We start from the raw sequence: 18,072 nt of genomic DNA on the forward strand, positions 1-18,072 counted from the left end.
AGACAGGCAAGACAATAGATTATTAAATTATTGCAAACTTTAAAAGCTGGAATGAACCTTAGAGAAATTAAAACTTACAGATGTTAATTCTTGCATGCGGAGCAACACCGGCCTATCCAGAAACTTAGGAGGAAATTTTTTGTTCTTGAAGTGTGGAAAATAGCCTAATGCACCACTCATAGTAAATCCCCAGCCATACACACACGTCACGAGTTCCTTGTGCTCTGCAACATACAAAAAGCATCACAAATAAAAATCACATCAAAATTTATTATTTAAAAACTGAGTAGTATGGTACAAAATAACTTAATGTATACCTCAGTAATTAATGATAACTGAAAGACAAAGCTTTAAACAATCTTGTTCGACATATTACATAGGTAAGAAGAAACAGTAATGAAAGCAACTTTTCCCTCCTTTCCCCTTTAGTTGGCCTTATCTTGTGTGTTTTTTGGATAACATCTAAATTTAACATTTATTATATTCTCCCTACCACAGTGGTTCTCAACCTTCATGACACCTTGGGCAGGTGATTCTTTTTTTTTTTACAGTCAATGCCCCAATTCCAACAATTTTACTCGGAAATAACTTGCTACTTTTTAAACTATATACATTAATTAATATGTACCCTTGAAATTAAATATTATTTGTATGGAACGGATTTTAAGGTGCAGCACTTTCCAAAAATATAGCTGTTTTCATATCGACCATTTGAGATATATTAGGGCATGAAATCAAGTAAACTGAAGACACTTTGTTGCACCTTTTCGTGAGATTAGCACATTTATCCCCTTTATACACCCTCTTGGATGCCTCAGCACCTTTTTTTATCCTTTTCTTTCATGATTTCTTTAAACACTGGACAGAAAAATAAATGATTTTCACTCTTCTTGAACAGCTACTTAAAATCTTATAGTGTCATTTTGTAGAACAGAACGAAAGCTATAAAATGGTATAATATAATCATTGAAGCCCCAATAGTTCCCAAGATAATGTAGCAAAAGCTGTGAGAAAAAACACAAACTTCAACAAAACATACTCAGCAGAACCACAGTTCTCTATGTGGTCCATGTGCATTATATACAGAAGGCACAGAGGAAGAGAGCATTGAATTTTATCAGCACCTTTCTTTACACCTCTATGAAAACATTTTCAGAACCTTACTTTTCCTTTCCCGTCCACAATTTTGCACCTTAAAATCCTCTCCTCAATTATTAGGTTAATTAAGGCATAATCATAATAGTTCGATTACATCTAGGGTTGTTGACAAAACATAAAACTAGGTTTAAATTAGTGGTCAGCTCCAGAATCTAACGAAGTCTTGCAGTTTCCTCAAGTCAACAACATTAAATTAATTATTTTCCTGTAGTTTGCGGTTATTACAAGCATAAGAAAACAGTTTTTCATTGTGACGTTTCAGAACACATGCTCCCTTCATCAGACATTTATTTTTATCTTGACTAAAGATATAACAATAATTAGCAATTTTTTAAACAAAAAGAATCCATTATATAATGGATGTTGTCAATGTTACATTGTTGTAATATAGCAACCTAACTGTGAAAAGAAGCAGTCTGTTTTATTTTTATTTCAGATAAAAAAATTTTTGATCACATTATTTTTTTATTTAAAATTATGAATCCCAAATATCATCAGGTAATTCAAAGTCATCATTGTTTTCACAAAGTTTCTTGATGTTTTCTGTTACATTAAATTTTAAAGATGGTGGCTTACTCCATTTGTGAAAAAGAAAACTCCATACTGGATCTATGTTACCATTTTCATTATTTAATTTATTCCAGTGTTCTTTTGCAATGAACGAAGCTTCCCCATTCAACTCTATGTTTCCCGTCAATCTTTTTGTAAATCTAAACCCAAGAACAGGTTTGTCAGCTCACATCATCGAAGAGAAGCATTTGATTAAAAGGAGAAGGGTTTTAAAAAGATTGACGGGAAACATAGAGTGGGTAGCTTCGTTTATTGCAAAAGAACACTGGAATAAATTAAATAATGAAAATGGTAACATAGATCCAGTATGGAGTTTTCTTTTTCACAAATGGAGTAAGCCACCATCTTTAAAATTTAATGTAACAGAAAACATCAAGAAACTTTGTGAAAACAATGATGACTTTGAATTACCTGATGATATTTGGGATTCATAATTTTAAATAAAAAAATAATGTGATCAAAATTTTTTTTATCTGAAATAAAAATAAAACAGACTGCTTCTTTTCACAGTTAGGTTGCTATATTACAACAATGTAACATTGACAACATCCATTATATAATGGATTCTTTTTGTTTAAAAAATTGCTAATTATTGTTATATCTTTAGTCAAGATAAAAATAAATGTCTGATGAAGGGAGCATGTGTTCTGAAACGTCACAATGAAAAACTGTTTTCTTATGCTTGTAATAACCGTAAACTGCAAGAAAATAATTCTACAATGCAAGCAATGCATACATACAAGAAAAACTATTAAAGTAATTTGATGGTAAATGCTTATTTTCACTGACATGTTGCATTTTCCACACTAACGAAAAATTCCATTCTCCTGGGAATATTTCCACTACAAAATATTTATATTCTAGGAATGACAGACACGATACAAAGGGAAACTTGGTACTCACATCAAAGCTGTTTTTGGTTTGTTCTATTAATTTCGGTGGCCTCCACCACCATTCTCATTGGAACTAGGAATGTGCCATGCAACAACGCAACTAGTTCAAATGAGGATGGTGGAAGTGACCACCAAAATTAATAGAACAAACCAAAAACAGCTTTTGGAAACCATGACTACAAAATATTTCTTAATGAAAATTTCTATGTAAACTAAAAGGACATTTTTCAGGACAACCTCTCGTAGACCAGTATACCTGATGCCAGGGCTCGGTAGCAGGCCACGGCCCGGCGATGAAGATAAACTGGTCTACACTAGGTTTTGAGAACTAATTTGTTATCCCACTAGTGGGGATCATACCTCCAACTGACCTGTGAATTACCATTGAGATGAACCCTTAATTTTGTTCAAGCATAGTGTTAAAAAATATGTACATAAAAAAAAATGTCCAACTAAGATTATATGTTGACAGGGGTTCACTCTCAGTAATATAGAAGAATTACTTTTTTGGAATTTTAGCCTATCCCACCAGGCCCCTTGCAGGCATACATGTAAAATAAATAAATCAATCAATAAATAAAAAAGCTAGTTCTCATAATACGAACATGTACCTATAATCCAGCAAAGATATGGTGATTTCCATTTCTTAATAAAGTTGGACTAATAAAAATGTTTGCTGGTAATTAGAAAAAGTGAATGGTCTCAGTCGGTTGTCACATCAGCCCCTTGGTCACTAATCACTTGATATTTGCAGGATTCGATTTGGTTTATTTCACTTCATTTTTCTGCCACTTTTGGCTAATCGTGAAGATGAGGAAAAGTGATGACATGATGAAATTGATGAAGGGCCGTTCGCAAAGAACACCCATCCTCAGGCTGGGATTTGAACCTGGGACCCTTGTTTTTGTACTGTGCTATGCTAACAATACCACCACAGAAGTTGGTGATATTTGCAGGGAATACCAAAAAGGCCCCACTTCCATATCATGTGGTCCCCATTCCAATATGTGTACCTACTAGGAACCTGCCGTAACAGGCTTTAGGTCTGAAAAGCATAAAAATACAACATTTTTATGAAAATCATCTCTGGCTTGGTCTGTATAGAAAATTAGTTTCAAGCGAGTATTAGCATTGAACGCAAATTTCTCGAAAAATCAAGTTTTGATAATATGGTCGAAATGTCAGAATTAAAACGCTTTTCAGGCTCTGAAAAGCATAATAATACAACATTTTTATGAAAATTATCTGTGGTTTGGTCTGCATAGAAGATGAGTTTCAAGCAGGTATGAGCATTGAAAGTGAATTTCTCGAAAAATCAAGTTTTGATCCTATAGTCGAAATGTCAGAATTAAAATGCTTTTCAGGCTCTGAAAAGCATAATAATACAACATTTTTATGAAAATTATCTGTGGTTTGGTCTGCATAGAAGATGAGTTTCAAGCAGGTATGAGCATTGAAAGTGAATTTCTCGAAAAATCAAGTTTCGATCCTATAGTCGAAATGTCAGAATTAAAATGCTTTTCAGGTATTTTTTTTTTCAAAATATTGAGATCCTCATGATGTTAAAGGCATATTTCAAGTGATTAGCATCCATGCACCAACGATTTTGCAATGCTTCTTAAACTGAGACCATTCGCTTTCTCTAATTACCAAGTACCAGGCTAGAGGTAAACAAAAATACACGCACATACACATTGTAAAGAAAAAATAGCATCACTTCCTTATTATTATTATTATTATTATTATTATTATTTTTTTTTTGTTTTCAGCATTTCACTCCTGCATTTTTAGTTGTTTTATTGATTACATTCAACATGATGATTTAAATACAGAGAAACTAGTACTCACTTTTATCCGCGAAGCTGTTTTTTTTTCTTTTTCGATTATTTTCAGTGGCCACTGCCACCAACCTCGTTGGAACTTGCTGTACTGTTGCTGGACGTGCATCTTTTGTTTGTAGTTCTCTGGATGCCGCTAGGTATGCTGTTGTTAACTGTCCCTCTGGTTCTGTGTCGTCTGCTATTTCCGGGTGATAACTGTTGTAGTAGGGGAATCCAAGTGTCGTGCGCTTGCCCACTATCGATGTTTAGCTCGTGCAGGAAGTGCATTATGGCATGCGTTTCCTTGATTTTGATGTCGAAGAGCATGTGGGCAGTGTGTTTGACTTGAACCTTTTGAATTTTATGGCTATTGTATTTGATATGTTTAGCAAGACCAGTAGTGGGTTGGGCTTTTTTCGCATCTGCTAAGTGCTGTTGGATTCTTTCATTGACAGATCTGATGGACCTGCCAATGTAATGTGCCTTGCATTCACACTCTGCATCGTATATACCTACCTGTGTTATCAAGGGGGGAGAGGAAGTACCGTTTGTGTTTGTTCAGTTTATCAGATATTTTGGAATTGGGTTTGTGAGCTACTTTGATGCCATATGGGAGAAGGGCTTTGGATATACAGTTGGAAGTGGTGGGATGGTAGGGGAAGGCAAACCATATATATTGGCCGCTGGAGGTTGATTGTGGCTGGGTTGCTTGCAGATGGGTTGATTGTGGTTGGTTAGGGTGTCTGACCTGTATTTCCGCTTTACTGCACCAAGTGGAAAGTTGTGCTTCAGTGTAGCCATGTTTCAGGGCTATTTCTGTGATGGTGGCTATCTCCTCTCGTAGATCCTTTTCTCTGCAACAGTAAGAGAAGGCTCTTCGATAAAAGTTCAGCCACACATTGGCTTTTTGCATGGGGGGATGGCTAGAGAGAGAGAGCATGTATGTACTGGTTGCCTGCATCCGGTTTTCTGTAGACAGTGCTTGTGAATTTGTTAAGTGCACGGCTGATGGTGATGTCCAGGAGGTTGATTTTACCATGTTTTTCTTGTTCTACGGTGAAGTTGAGACTGGGGTGGATGCTATTTAGCTTGTTCACTAGAAGGTTGAGTTCTTCTGTCTTTTTGTATACGACTATTGTGTCGTCCGCGTACCTTGCATTGTAGTTCTGGAGTGTGGAGTATCTCTTTTTCAGCAAGGTGCATGAAAGAATCCAACAGCACCTAGCAGATGCGAAAAAGCCCAACCCACTACTGGTCTTGCTAAACATATCAAATACAATAGCCATAAAATTCAAAAGGTTCAAGTCAAACACACTGCCCACATGCTCTTCGACATCAAAATCAAGGAAACGCATGCCATAATGCACTTCCTGCACGAGCTAAACATCGATAGTGGGCAAGCGCACGACACTTGGATTCCCCTACTACAACAGTTATCACCCGGAAATAGCAAACAACATAGAACCAGATGCACAGTTAACAACAGCGTACCTAGCGGCATCCAGAGAACTACAAACAAAAGACGCACGCCCAACAACAGTACAGCAAGTTCCAACGAGGTTGGTGGCAGTGGCCACTGAAAATAATCGAATAAGAAAAAAACAGCTTCGCGGATAAAAGTGAGTACTAGTTTCTCTGTATTTATATACTACTGCGTCTCTCTTTTCCAAATTATGAATGACGATTTATTTTCCAGTTTAATAAAATACTGAATCTCTTCAATATGTACTTGTTATTAAGCATGGTTTAGTACAAAGTGCATCCAGAAAGTAAGTTTCCCTATTTTTTTAAAAAAAACCAACACAGTTTCAGGAAACCATTTATTGGCAACAGGTACAGCAAAGGTTCAGCTATTTTTCAACATAGCAACCACCAGAATTCAGACACTTGTCATATCGTGGTATCAACTTTTGGATCCCACTGTCGTAGAACTCTGCCGCCTGTGAATGGAACCAACGTGTGACACCAGCGACGCACCATCTGTTTACTCATAATGTTCGGCCCATAGACCTCACAGAGCTGACGATGAATGTCAATTGGCGCAATCCTTTGTGCATTCAGAAACTTTATCACCGACCGAACCTCGCATGCGGCGGAGAAGGAATACGAGCTTCCATTTCAGACCACTGCTGCCTTGCTACTGGCATGCGGCGGGAGAAGGAATACGAGCTTCCACTTCGGACCACTGCAGCCTCGCTACTGGCGCCGGGCGGGATTTGTCCACCTGGCATATGATTGATACGTCTTAGCTCTGCTGCGCATGCACAATTTAAACGGCTCATTATGTTTACTTTCACGGGAAAAAAATAGGGCAAACTTACTTTTTGGATGCGCCTTGTATATGGAGCACTTTGCAGAACTGCTGTAATAACAAAATTAAAGTAAATAATGCTTGTACAATGTATAAGAACAAAAATAATTCTTGCAAGTACATAGACTGTTCAAAAGTTGTACATGTATCAATATATGTCAATTTGTAATTGTAGTACATAAATACACAGACTAGTGCCAAGTGTGGACACCCCTGGTCTTCCCAAGTGCTTCCAACTTTCGACTCATGGTTCGAATGACATTTTGACAATATGTGAAGTTCATCTGGTTACCTAATATTTTACAATTGATAGCCCACAAGTTCATGTCTTGAGAGTTGGGTGGCCACCAAAATCTTTGAATATTCACATCACTAAACAGTTATTCATCAGACATGAAAAATAAAGTAAACCAAATTCTGCCCAGAGAAGTGATCTTGTACAGTTTGTAGAACTTTCCAGTTCAGGATTTACACATATTCATCAGTGTTAACAGTACTTGTACAGATATACATCCAGCCCATTCCATTCACAGGAAAGCATACCCATATCATAACACTACCACAAAATTTCTGGGTGTCTGAAATCCAAGAATTTTGAAGTTCTTCTCCTTTCCACATCCACAATTTCATTGAACTGTCATTCCCCAGCAATTAAAATAGTTTTTAGTCTGAAAATGTCACATGTTCGGAGTCTGTACCGTTCCATAAATCTAATTGCAATTTGGTGTAAACTCATTTCCCTGTTCTTCAGTGTCATGTCTTACGATCCACTTGAGGAGACGTCTTTATCTTTCTGCAACAGAGACTTCTCGGTGATGATTTTCAATGTTTCTCTTGCTTTTAAGGCAACAGCTAACTGTGTGGAATTATGCACATGACGTTGTCACCCAATTTAGAGCATATCTCTGAGAATGGCCATCTTTCTTGCTTATGTGGGGAAATGTCACACATTCTACCCATGTTTTCCTAGAAAACCTGTGCTAAATGCACTACAAACCACCATAACACTCCCAAATAATAACGAAAATAAACACAGTTTGCTGAATACAACACATCACGAGCTCCACTAGTAACAAGCGTATTTCGAACCCCCAACAATAGGTCTACATTAATTGATTACAAGGCCCTCTAACTTCTGATTACTAGACAAACAAAATAACACTCCACGACTGTCTGATACCAGCCAAATGCTTCAACTGATCGACTTCAAGTTGTGCAAGCAACGTAAGTGCAAATCCAAAACATTTCAACATTCATAATAAGAATGCAGTAATGCTATTTTTTCTTTACAGAGTGTATTTTAACAATTGCAAAGTTTATTAACTTTCTTCTCCTGGTTTTGTACAAAGTAACTCAGAAAGTATTTATGCATGCTGGTACACTTCAATGTGGGCACCGTTTGTAGTTCTACATGTATCCAAGCGATACTCAAGCTCATGCCAAGTGTTGACCAGCATTTGAGGCGTTATTAGCACAACAATACATGGTCTCAAATCACCCAAATCATGAACTTTCCTCATGTACACAACATCTTTAATGAAGCCCCATGCAAAAAAAAGTATAATGGTGTCAAATCTGGGAATCTTGGTGGGCAGGCAGTTTCTGCATGACTCAACAGCACTATTAATCGTACAAATGGACTACTGAAATCTAGGATTGATGGTATACCGACTGAGTTTCACAACGAGACAGTACAAGGAGTAGTTTTCGCATTATAAGCAGTTATTTTTGTACCTCTAGCCTGGACACCCTGTATTTTTTCTTTACTACCACCACCCCATTATGCAAGAATAAACAGCGAATCTTTGGTGGATTGTAGATACATATTCGTACTATGAGAACAAACTGTATTTTTCTTTTTTCAAGTGGGTCGATTAGGGACTTGGGGAGTATAGGCCCGAATTCAAAAGTTCCTGAAAATTACAGTTATTTATAAAAAAAAAAAAAAAACTTTAAAAAAATATTTTAAAGGTCTGTCATCAAAGGTAGGTTGTTCATGGTGATTCCTGCAAATCTCAAACAATTAGCATCCATAGGACCTATGTGACAACCGGTTTGCATGAACAATGATTCTCAGCACATACTTTTTCACTGAAAAAATCAACTTTTTTAAAATCTGTGTACAAAGAATACTAGCACTAAGTGAATTGTTTTCATGTTTGAGAATACCATACTTTCATATGTATACTAATAAGCACAAACAAACAAAAACAGAACTGAAAAATTTGAATTAGTTTCAGAGAAATAACATGTTAAAGGATTTCATGGTGGGTGCATTAAAGTGGTTTTAATATTGCACAAGTGTTGTTTCATGTTTCCACATTGCTTATTAAATTCTGGGATCTGGTTTATGGCATCAAAGTAGTGCATCACAGCTTTGTTTGTTCCCGGGTGGTGGCACTTAAATTTCCTCACGTTTGGCATGGCTCCGGCATGTTTCTTGGCTTCCACCATCTGCTGTTTTCTGCTGGTAGTTGTTGTGGTTTCTGTTGCCTGGCGAGGAATACTTGAAATATGCCAGAAATGACACACCAGGATCAGGCGTTTCACAACACCTCCATATCAAAAACTACCACATCCATACTTCACTCAACCACTCCATACTTCCGTCATGGGAAACATCATCAAAGAAATGCATGCAATTACTCAACCAGAAACCAGCAACAACTTAGACAATGGACAAGCACACCTGGCAGCCCATACTTCAAAAAATCCCCGGCCCAAGTTCCTTTTGTTTTATTGCGATTTTATCATGCTACGAATGCAAATTTAACATGGTTCGATTTTGATTTACTTCTGTTGGAGTTTTATTGATTACTTAAGATTTTGTTCAATATATGCTTTCGTGGTTAGGTTAGGCAGGTAGGTTTGGTTCCCTTAGCATTAAAATAAAGTCCCTAAATGCATTCTACTAAGGTTCCGATTTACTTCTACATTAATTTCCACTAGTCTGATACTTGTAGTCACTTGTCAATGGAAAATACATTGTCCATGGAAAGTGTGGATGCTTGCGTAAGGTATTTATTTCAATATAAGTAACTATTTTTCAAAATCCAAACAGTGTTCATTACTTTAAGGAAGCTTCAAATTTCGTGTGACAATGATTGCCAAAATTCTATGATATAGTCTTCCTGCTAGGAGAATTTGAAAAATATCATAAAACAATCTGAATCATTACCAAATCCACGACTGCAAGAAGAAATGTGGTTTTTCCACACAACCACCTACCAAGGAACACAAACCACTCTGCACCAAGCAACACAATGCAGCAGACAAGCCAACTTGCCAATCATCACCCTGCAATGCCACCAGATTAAGGAAACCAGAACAACTACCAGCAGAAAGAACAGCAGACAACGCAAGCCAAGAAACATACACCAGTGTTGCCAAACTGGGGAAAATGGAACTACCAACTCCTGGGAACAAACAAAGCAGTGATGCGCTACCATCTCTGTCCCAGATGCCATAACCTCAGTTAATGAAATTAACCTGGGAAAAAAAAATCAATGCAAAACGTGGAAACATCACTTGTGCAATGTTAAATGATGCCACATGTTACTGGGACAACTGCTATCCCAGTCGTCCTCAAGGGTGTTACCGGTGCCAGAGCAGCAGCTATCCTATATGGCCACTAGAGGTGAAACTCTGCATGGACACAGGTAAAATAAAACACATGGCATGCTATGTCAGAGAGCTGGGTTTAAGTTCCAGTTAAGCATGAATTTTTCACAAAGCTCCTACAACTATACAGCTCCTGTGTATGCTAAAATGCAATATAATCTCTAGATTTGCACTAGGAAATACTTGGCACCATCAACTTCACCAGTAATTCAAAGGCCATACATTTAATTTCAGTATCACTGGTTGGGGCAATTGCTATGCAGGTATTATGGCAAAAGTAAAATTCAGCCATGTTCAAGACTTGCTTGGTAGTTCAGTTGAAAAAACAATGACATGCACACTTGTCAAACCTGTATTTCTTGCTAAAATTCTATTAATGCACAATTTTTGTTCATTTTATTTGTGAAACAAAGTTTAAAAATCACTTTTAACCTCCAGTGGAAGACACTTTTCAAGTGTGCATTTTTTCAAACTTGGTGCGAAAAACAGAAAGAAAAAACATAGCTCGAGAACTTATTGTTATTGAGAGATGAAATCATTTTTTCTTTTTTTTGGAATGACAGGGCCTTCAGCGGAGGTGAAATTTATACATCGTGCTTCCCAATAATAAGCGTTAAAGGAAGAAGAAAATTGAAGATTCTTTACAAAAATTATATGGCACGCTCTTGTGGCCACCAAAATAGACCAAAGTGAATGAAAAATGTAGTATATGTAGCAGTGGTATATTCATACAACCATGGACATCTTTGTTGAAAATAGGCTGATATTTCATAATAACGATGAATAAAAGAGGCAATGTTGCCAGCTTACGGAAAAAAAAATCTGGAATTTTGCTTGTAGCATAGATTCTATGAATGCTGGATGGACCAAATTTGCAGGGAAGCACAACAAAATACTACTCTTTGAGGATATGTAATGGTAGTTTCAGAATTTGGAAAATAAATTTAAATTATGAAACATTTTCAGAAGTCTTAATTTTCAGGGAATTCAAAAAGCTAGACCTTTGCCCCTAGACACCTAATCGCCGCACATTGTGAAAGTGCTCTTTTGTTCTAATTATTACATGTAAAACTGAAATACAAAGGCTGTCGCAGAGAAGGTGAGACTAATTCCTGTATAGGAAAACAGCGACCTCAATTGGCTAGCAAATGTACTAGTGTAAAAATGTGGTTCATTAGCTGCCGATTGAGACCAAAATGAGTGCAATACGTCAAAAAGTCGTGACTGCGTAGCAGTTAAAAGACAAGCATGTACAAGACCCCTCAAAGAATCATTAAAATGAAACAAAAAAATTACAAACCACAATTTTTTTTATTCAGAATCAGCCATATCAAGCAGACATACATCTTTTTCAAAGTAGGCACCATTGGCAGCTAAGCAAGCTTCCATGCGCTCCTGCCACTTTGTGAATGTCTTTGAAATTTCGTCGTCAGGAAGCAAACTGAAGAAAACTTGCGCTGCGGTGATCACTTCTTTGTTCGTCATGAAATGACGACCACGTAAAGTGGCCTTTAAAAGTGGAAATAGCCAAAAGTCGCAGGGTGCAAGGTCCGGGCCGTATGCTGGAAAATTTATATTTATCTCTTCGTTGCGTAATCCTGAAAAGCCGGCGCGGTATGCGGGCATGCGTTATCGTGGTGCAATATGAAGGAGTTCTTCAAATGACCGTCATATGCCTGTTGAAACATTGTATATATTTCCGCAGCACTTTTCCCTAAACGCCAACAAAATTTTATGGCATGTCGCTCTTCATCTTAAATACTCATCGCGAAAAGCAATGTTATACACAAAAACCTGCAGGGGTAAATGAAACACGTTCCACGTAAATCAACACAGCTGCTCACTCACGTGGTTTCGCAACATGTGACAACTTGCTACGGAAACAGAAAGAGTTATCCTACACGACGAGACTAGTGCCGAAACCATAGGCAGTGTTGCCACGTCAGGAAAAAATCTGTCTCACCTTCTCTGCGACAGCCTTTGTATATCAGTAAAAAGCTGTGGTTGAGGAGTCATAGCCCATTTTATATGATCTATTGCATAATATTCAGAGGGAAACAACAGAATTTTTCAACCTCTGTATTAATAATAGTAATAATGGATATACTGTTTTGTAATTTGAGTATGTCAAACCTTCATATGTATAGTATTAAACAAAATATACAGAACTGAAATATCATGCATAGTTTTTAAGGAATGGCATGTTAATTGCTGTCATGTGCACCCATCCTCAACAGCTTGACTCACCATGGGATATATACATACCCATCCATCAACTAAAGGTTTGAAAAATGTACTCCTACCTAAAGGAAATTACCTGGAAGTAAACAACCTTTAACTCGAGATAACTGCTTCAGCTTCTTAAGATTTCTGACAAACATACAGTGAACAACTTGCTGTGATCCTAATTCATGTGCTTCTTCAAAGAGACGCTTTGTTTTGCACCAGGTTCTGGGTTGAATATAACTCTGCAGCTTCAGCATCTTTGAAGATTTCAATCTGCAAACTGAAAACCCATTTCAAAGTAAGTAATCTGGTAAACATATTTGGAATTCTTTTACTACATTACATTCACTTTACGGAACCCAATACTAATGTAGTTTTAAAAATACAACTGATGCATTTACAAGCATATCCACAGTGTGATTTCATGCATTTTGCTCAAGTATTGTTATCACCTTCCAAAATACCTGAAGTAGACTATAGGTTTTGATTGATTAAGTTGGTGTTTTAAGTCCAGTTTATGCACAGTAAGGCTAATTGGGACTGGACCTACAGTTTAAAGTAGTTGTTGAGTTGCTGTTTTAAGCACACTTCATGCACAGTAAGGCTAATCGGGACTGGACCTACAGTTTTAAAGCAGGATCCGAACTACTATGTGACTCCACAGGGTATCGAACCCCTTGATTACAAGATGACGATGCTACCACTACTACATTGGCGAGGCCCTAGACTACAGATAAGGGAGAGTATAAATGTTAAGATACAGTCATGACAGCGAGAAGAGACAGGGACAAGCGTGCTTGCCCTGGAAAATGAATCTCAAAACTAACAGTATATATTTTTTCACATACAATTTCACTTGTCACAATAATTTGTGTTAAATACGTGAAATATCTATCGATGCAGGTATGAGTCTCGCAACTCAAAGATGATGAGACAGGAATTTCTCAGGTAAATGCCCGGCACTATCGGGGTGAACGCAATGCAATTGCAAAATACGAGGACAAAAAGAGCCGGCAGTGATCAAAAAAGGGATCAGCTTGCTTTGAGATAGAGTAGAGCTGGAGGTCGAGAGAGGGGTTCGGTACTCAGCATGCCCAAACAGGGTAAGTTCAATCTTCCCTTGTGTGTCTGCCATTCTCAATCACGATGCATATGAGTTCATAAACATATTTCATTTCGTTTACTCAATCTGGTCAAGTGTGTACCTCTACACAGTCCTTTTGGGGACATGTGCTAAGCGAATGTCGAGCAGTTAGGGCTACGTTACGAATAATACAAGGGCACTAGCATGTTTTTGAGGGGCAACACTATTATGGGGGATAATAATCTGCAGATGCCCATGAGTACACCATAAATATTATTACTTTTCCCCTCTGAATCTCATAACTGAATATAAATCTGAACTAGTAGAACTCAAAATATTTCACATGCATATTCATGCACATTACAACGATTTAGGTAGGATATTCATAATTGGGAAAAGAGACATGCGGTAGTATATAAACACGGAGGAACTAGTACTCACTCACTGAAATTAATAGGACGAAAAAGAAAAAAACAGTTTTGCGGATAAAGTTAGTACTAGTTTCTCCGTATTTATATTTAGGTAGGATAAATGACATTAATGAATACCTTTTGTAGCTAATGTTTGTGTTTAGGTTTCTATTGGTAAGCCCAACTTAAGAGTTCATTATGGGGCTTATGGCGACTGTGTTGCCGCATGGTGCGCAGTAGAAGAAAGCTCCAGCACGCATCAAGCGTCTGCTGTAGTACACGCAGAAACAAAAGTTAGTGGTCAACGGGAACTGTTCAATACAAGAATGTAAATCCTTCCTCCATGATTTGGTGGGAAGCTGTTCATTCTTGCAGCTGTTGGTCAAGAATTATGACGATCCGTGGAGGAAGATTTGAAAATAACTGTTTCCGAATATACTTTTAATACGCCTTGCTGTCTATTTTATCACATACGTCGGCAGTGTATTTTCTTGCTTTTATGCACAGAAAGGCTAATAGGGACTGGACCTACAGTTTAAAGTGGGATCCGGACCACTATATGCCTTCACCGGGTACGAAACCCAGGACCCCTTGATTACGAGGCGACAACGTTACCACTGCGCCATCGGGAAGCCTCTTTCACATTTTCGGTGCACTGTCTCATTTGAAACGGAACCGTGTTCATTATACCGACATACACCAAAGCAACCCCCGCCATCGCATTTTAATAAAGGGATTAGAGTTCGATACCTGGTGGAGGCACATAGTTGTTCGTATCTCACATAAAACCGTAGAATTAACATATCTGTGTATAAAAGTGGATTTAAACTCAATTAATCAATTATTAGTAGAGGTGTAAAATAGATGAAATTCTGTTGTATTTGTGTGAACATTGATTACAGAAAGAGACATAATTACATCGGAATTATTCAATCTAAAATGCTCTCCATTTGTGTCCATCAATTAACGTTATTGCCTTGCAAGCAACAAGTCCCGGATTAAATTTACTTAAGTATCTCATAAATCTGTTTCCTTTAAGCATTTGTGTCAAACTTTGATTTATTCTTTTAACTATCTGGAAAAGAACTGCTCGATCATTTTATGTTCTTTTAATATAATGCTATGAATGCTTTTTATAATAGTTGGTCATCCTTTGGGAAGAGCAAGTGAACCGGGGAGTCCTTGCGCTAGATCCGCCAATGCAGTGTGCAATATGCCGGTTTACGGAGAAGAATTACCCAAAATGAGAAAGCACGCACACAAATAACAAACTACTTGACCCCACAGAAGCCTATTCTCGCACTTTTGCCTGTCCATTCCCCGCCCCTTCCCCTCTTCCCAACACATGTTTGCAGCAAGTGGCAACAGGCGGAAGGCTGTTATTTTTAACCCCCCTAATCGTGGTTAACACAAGAAAGGAATGAGTCTTTTTTGAATGGTCCGAATTGTAAAAGAAGGAGTAACCATCATAACCTCACATTCCCTCTGCTTTTTGCATATTTATTATTTCCTCTTTGAATGTTAACGACTTTTGTTTCTGACAGAAACACTCTTGTTTGTGGGTGGTGATCTCAAAAGTAAAAGCCCATAACAGCCCACCTGAACTCTTAAGTTGGGCTCCTCTATAATTTGACTTCCCCAGGGAGTTTACATCGCATCAGGTTAAAAGTGTGGTCCAAAGATTGTTAAATACACAAAAACCCAAAATTAGTTCAAGTTACAATATTTAAAGTTTTTGTAAATCTCTTAATCCTGTTTATCTTTTTCATCTGATCATCTCTCTATTAAAGTAAACTTCCATTAGCTTAACTGAAATAGCAAAGTTGATTAAGCAATGAAGTGATCTGAACAGAAATCTGCATTATTTATAATAAATAATTAATAGACATAATAAATTTGGGAGTCAACTGACAACTTTCAGAAGGATCTTTTTCCTGTTGGAATAAATACCTGTGTAGTTGCAGTATACAAAGTCATACACTTAAGTTTGATCCCATAATATAGTTGGTATTCCATCTTGGATTGGATGCTACATATATGTAAAAGGCCAGCCAAGGTTGTTTTTTCTATTATTTATTTTTTTCATGCAGTGGTAGGTAAAGTATTTTTCCAAAGCAGTGCAGCCTACCTCAGACACTGCTTGAATTTGAAAGCCTAGCATTCCTAAGAGATAAACCTGAACTAAACTTCCTTTCAATAATGAAAATAGGAATTGTAGCTTTCCTGGCGACATGATTCCAACAAGTGTTCTCGGGTAACCAGCCAGGTTAAGTCGATGTTGGCTTCCAACGTTTCGAGCGCATCATTAGGGAATATAGAAATGGAGACCAGTGTAGGGTTAAATATATGGTGGGCCAGAGTTTGGACTCTGTCTTCCTATTGGCTCACTCTGGATCCTGGTGCTCTTATTGGCGGGAGCTTTGTTTTTACGGAGGAGTGGGTTGCAGGCGTGACTCAGCTGGAGTCCCACGTCTCTGTTGAGATTGGTGCTTTCCGTGAAATGGCTATGGCTTCTTTTACTCGTCGGTCTCAGTAATCGGCACATTATGATGAGTTTCTTAGATTAAACTTCTGTATGGTGGACAATTTTCATAAAATTTGTGGGAGGATGAGGAAAATGTCCCAAAGTTTCAATATAAGTGTGAATTTAATGGTATGTCCATAGTTTTCATTGGTTGGGTTCAAACATCAGAAACAGCAACGGTGTAGACATTTCATGTGAAAAGGAATATGGCATTCTCTTCAGTTTTGACTGCTGGAATTGCACCTCAATAACAAAAAAAAAAAAAAAGAAGAGAACCAAAGCAATCAAACCAAACTTGCCTGACCTACTCATGTTATTTCTATGGATTAAAAAAAAATCTTATATGCAATTAAAGCTGAGGGAGAAATTGGGGAAATACTTAGGTAATGTAGCTGAACCTGTCTAACAACTCTTGTAGCCATTTTCTTGGAAGAATGATATTAAAAAAGCACAAATTGATGGAATAGAAAGCAAATTATTTTTAGGCTGCAACTACATTCACCAGGTGGTGAGAATAGCATGTGGGGCTATGGTGAGGAAAGCAGATAGCAGGAAATCACATGATCAGGTGTTATAAGTATTTACGAATGTAATTTTAATGCTAACAGCCTAACCTAACAACAAAAGCCTTTAGGAATGTAATACCCATTGATTCCTATGTCACATGATGTAGGGTGACCAGATTTTCTGATACGAAAAGCAGGACATCCATGTATGGGTACAGGGGAATTGCAGCTATAACTGAAAGAGCACAGGGTCAAGTGTACACCCCTTCCACCTTTTTGGCAAAGAAATAGTCTCGCTGCTTACATGTATCCTGAAATAAAATATTACACAATTCTCTTTAATCTGTTGTCTTTTTGATTCAATTTTTATTTAACGTCGCCTTTCTGTCACTTTTTGGCTAATTGCAACAATGAATATGAGTGATGATGTGATTAAATTCATGAATGGACACTCACAAAGGAGATCCATGCCCAGGCCAGGATTCGACCCCAGTATCCCTGGCATCCTAGCATTCAACCACTCCATCATGGAGATCTTCCCTTGCTACATGTTTCCCTTTTCGTTCCTCCTTTTGCATATCTTTTTCATTTTACAGATTAACCTTCCTATCTCTGTCCTTCTTACTGTTCTTGTGTTTTCCGTCTTACCATAAAAAATCCATACATTGTGAAAAAATATTAAAATATTAATCAATACTGAGAATATATTTGTCTTTTGCCATAACTGTAGTAATCATCTCATCAATGCATCAAGCATGCAAATCCCCCGAATTAGGCTATATTCAATTTTCAAAGTACTGCTGCATATACTTGTAGTCATCACTCGGTACCTCGCATATCATATTATGAACACACAGCATGCAATATCTGCTTCCAAGCAATAAATATAAGCTTTACAGTTAGATGAAGGTCGCAAGTTTGAAAAGTTTTATATCTAAAAGTATTTCTT

General features: G+C 37.4%; 1 protein-coding gene across 4 annotated transcripts in view; it reads right to left on the reverse strand.

The window, feature by feature from the left end:
- Positions 1-18,072, reverse strand: part of LOC145997211 (RCC1-like G exchanging factor-like protein) — a 78,955-nt gene that overhangs the window by 44,627 nt on the left and 16,256 nt on the right. For 2 of the 4 annotated variants that reach the window (XM_083133971.1, XM_083133967.1), the window contains exons 2-3: positions 12,691-12,879; positions 79-224 (exon numbers count right to left, since the gene is read on the reverse strand). In XM_083133971.1, the coding sequence (XP_082990097.1) occupies positions 79-224; positions 12,691-12,856 (312 nt within the window). In that variant the 5' untranslated portion in view covers positions 12,857-12,879. The remainder of the gene's footprint in view (positions 1-78; positions 225-12,690; positions 12,880-18,072) is intronic. The other 2 variants (XM_083133968.1, XM_083133969.1) reach the window with 1 other exon arrangement.

This window comes from Lepisma saccharinum, chromosome 13 (assembly GCF_977018435.1).
Source record: "Lepisma saccharinum chromosome 13, izLepSacc3.1, whole genome shotgun sequence".
Classification (NCBI taxonomy): domain Eukaryota; kingdom Metazoa; phylum Arthropoda; class Insecta; order Zygentoma; family Lepismatidae; genus Lepisma; species Lepisma saccharinum.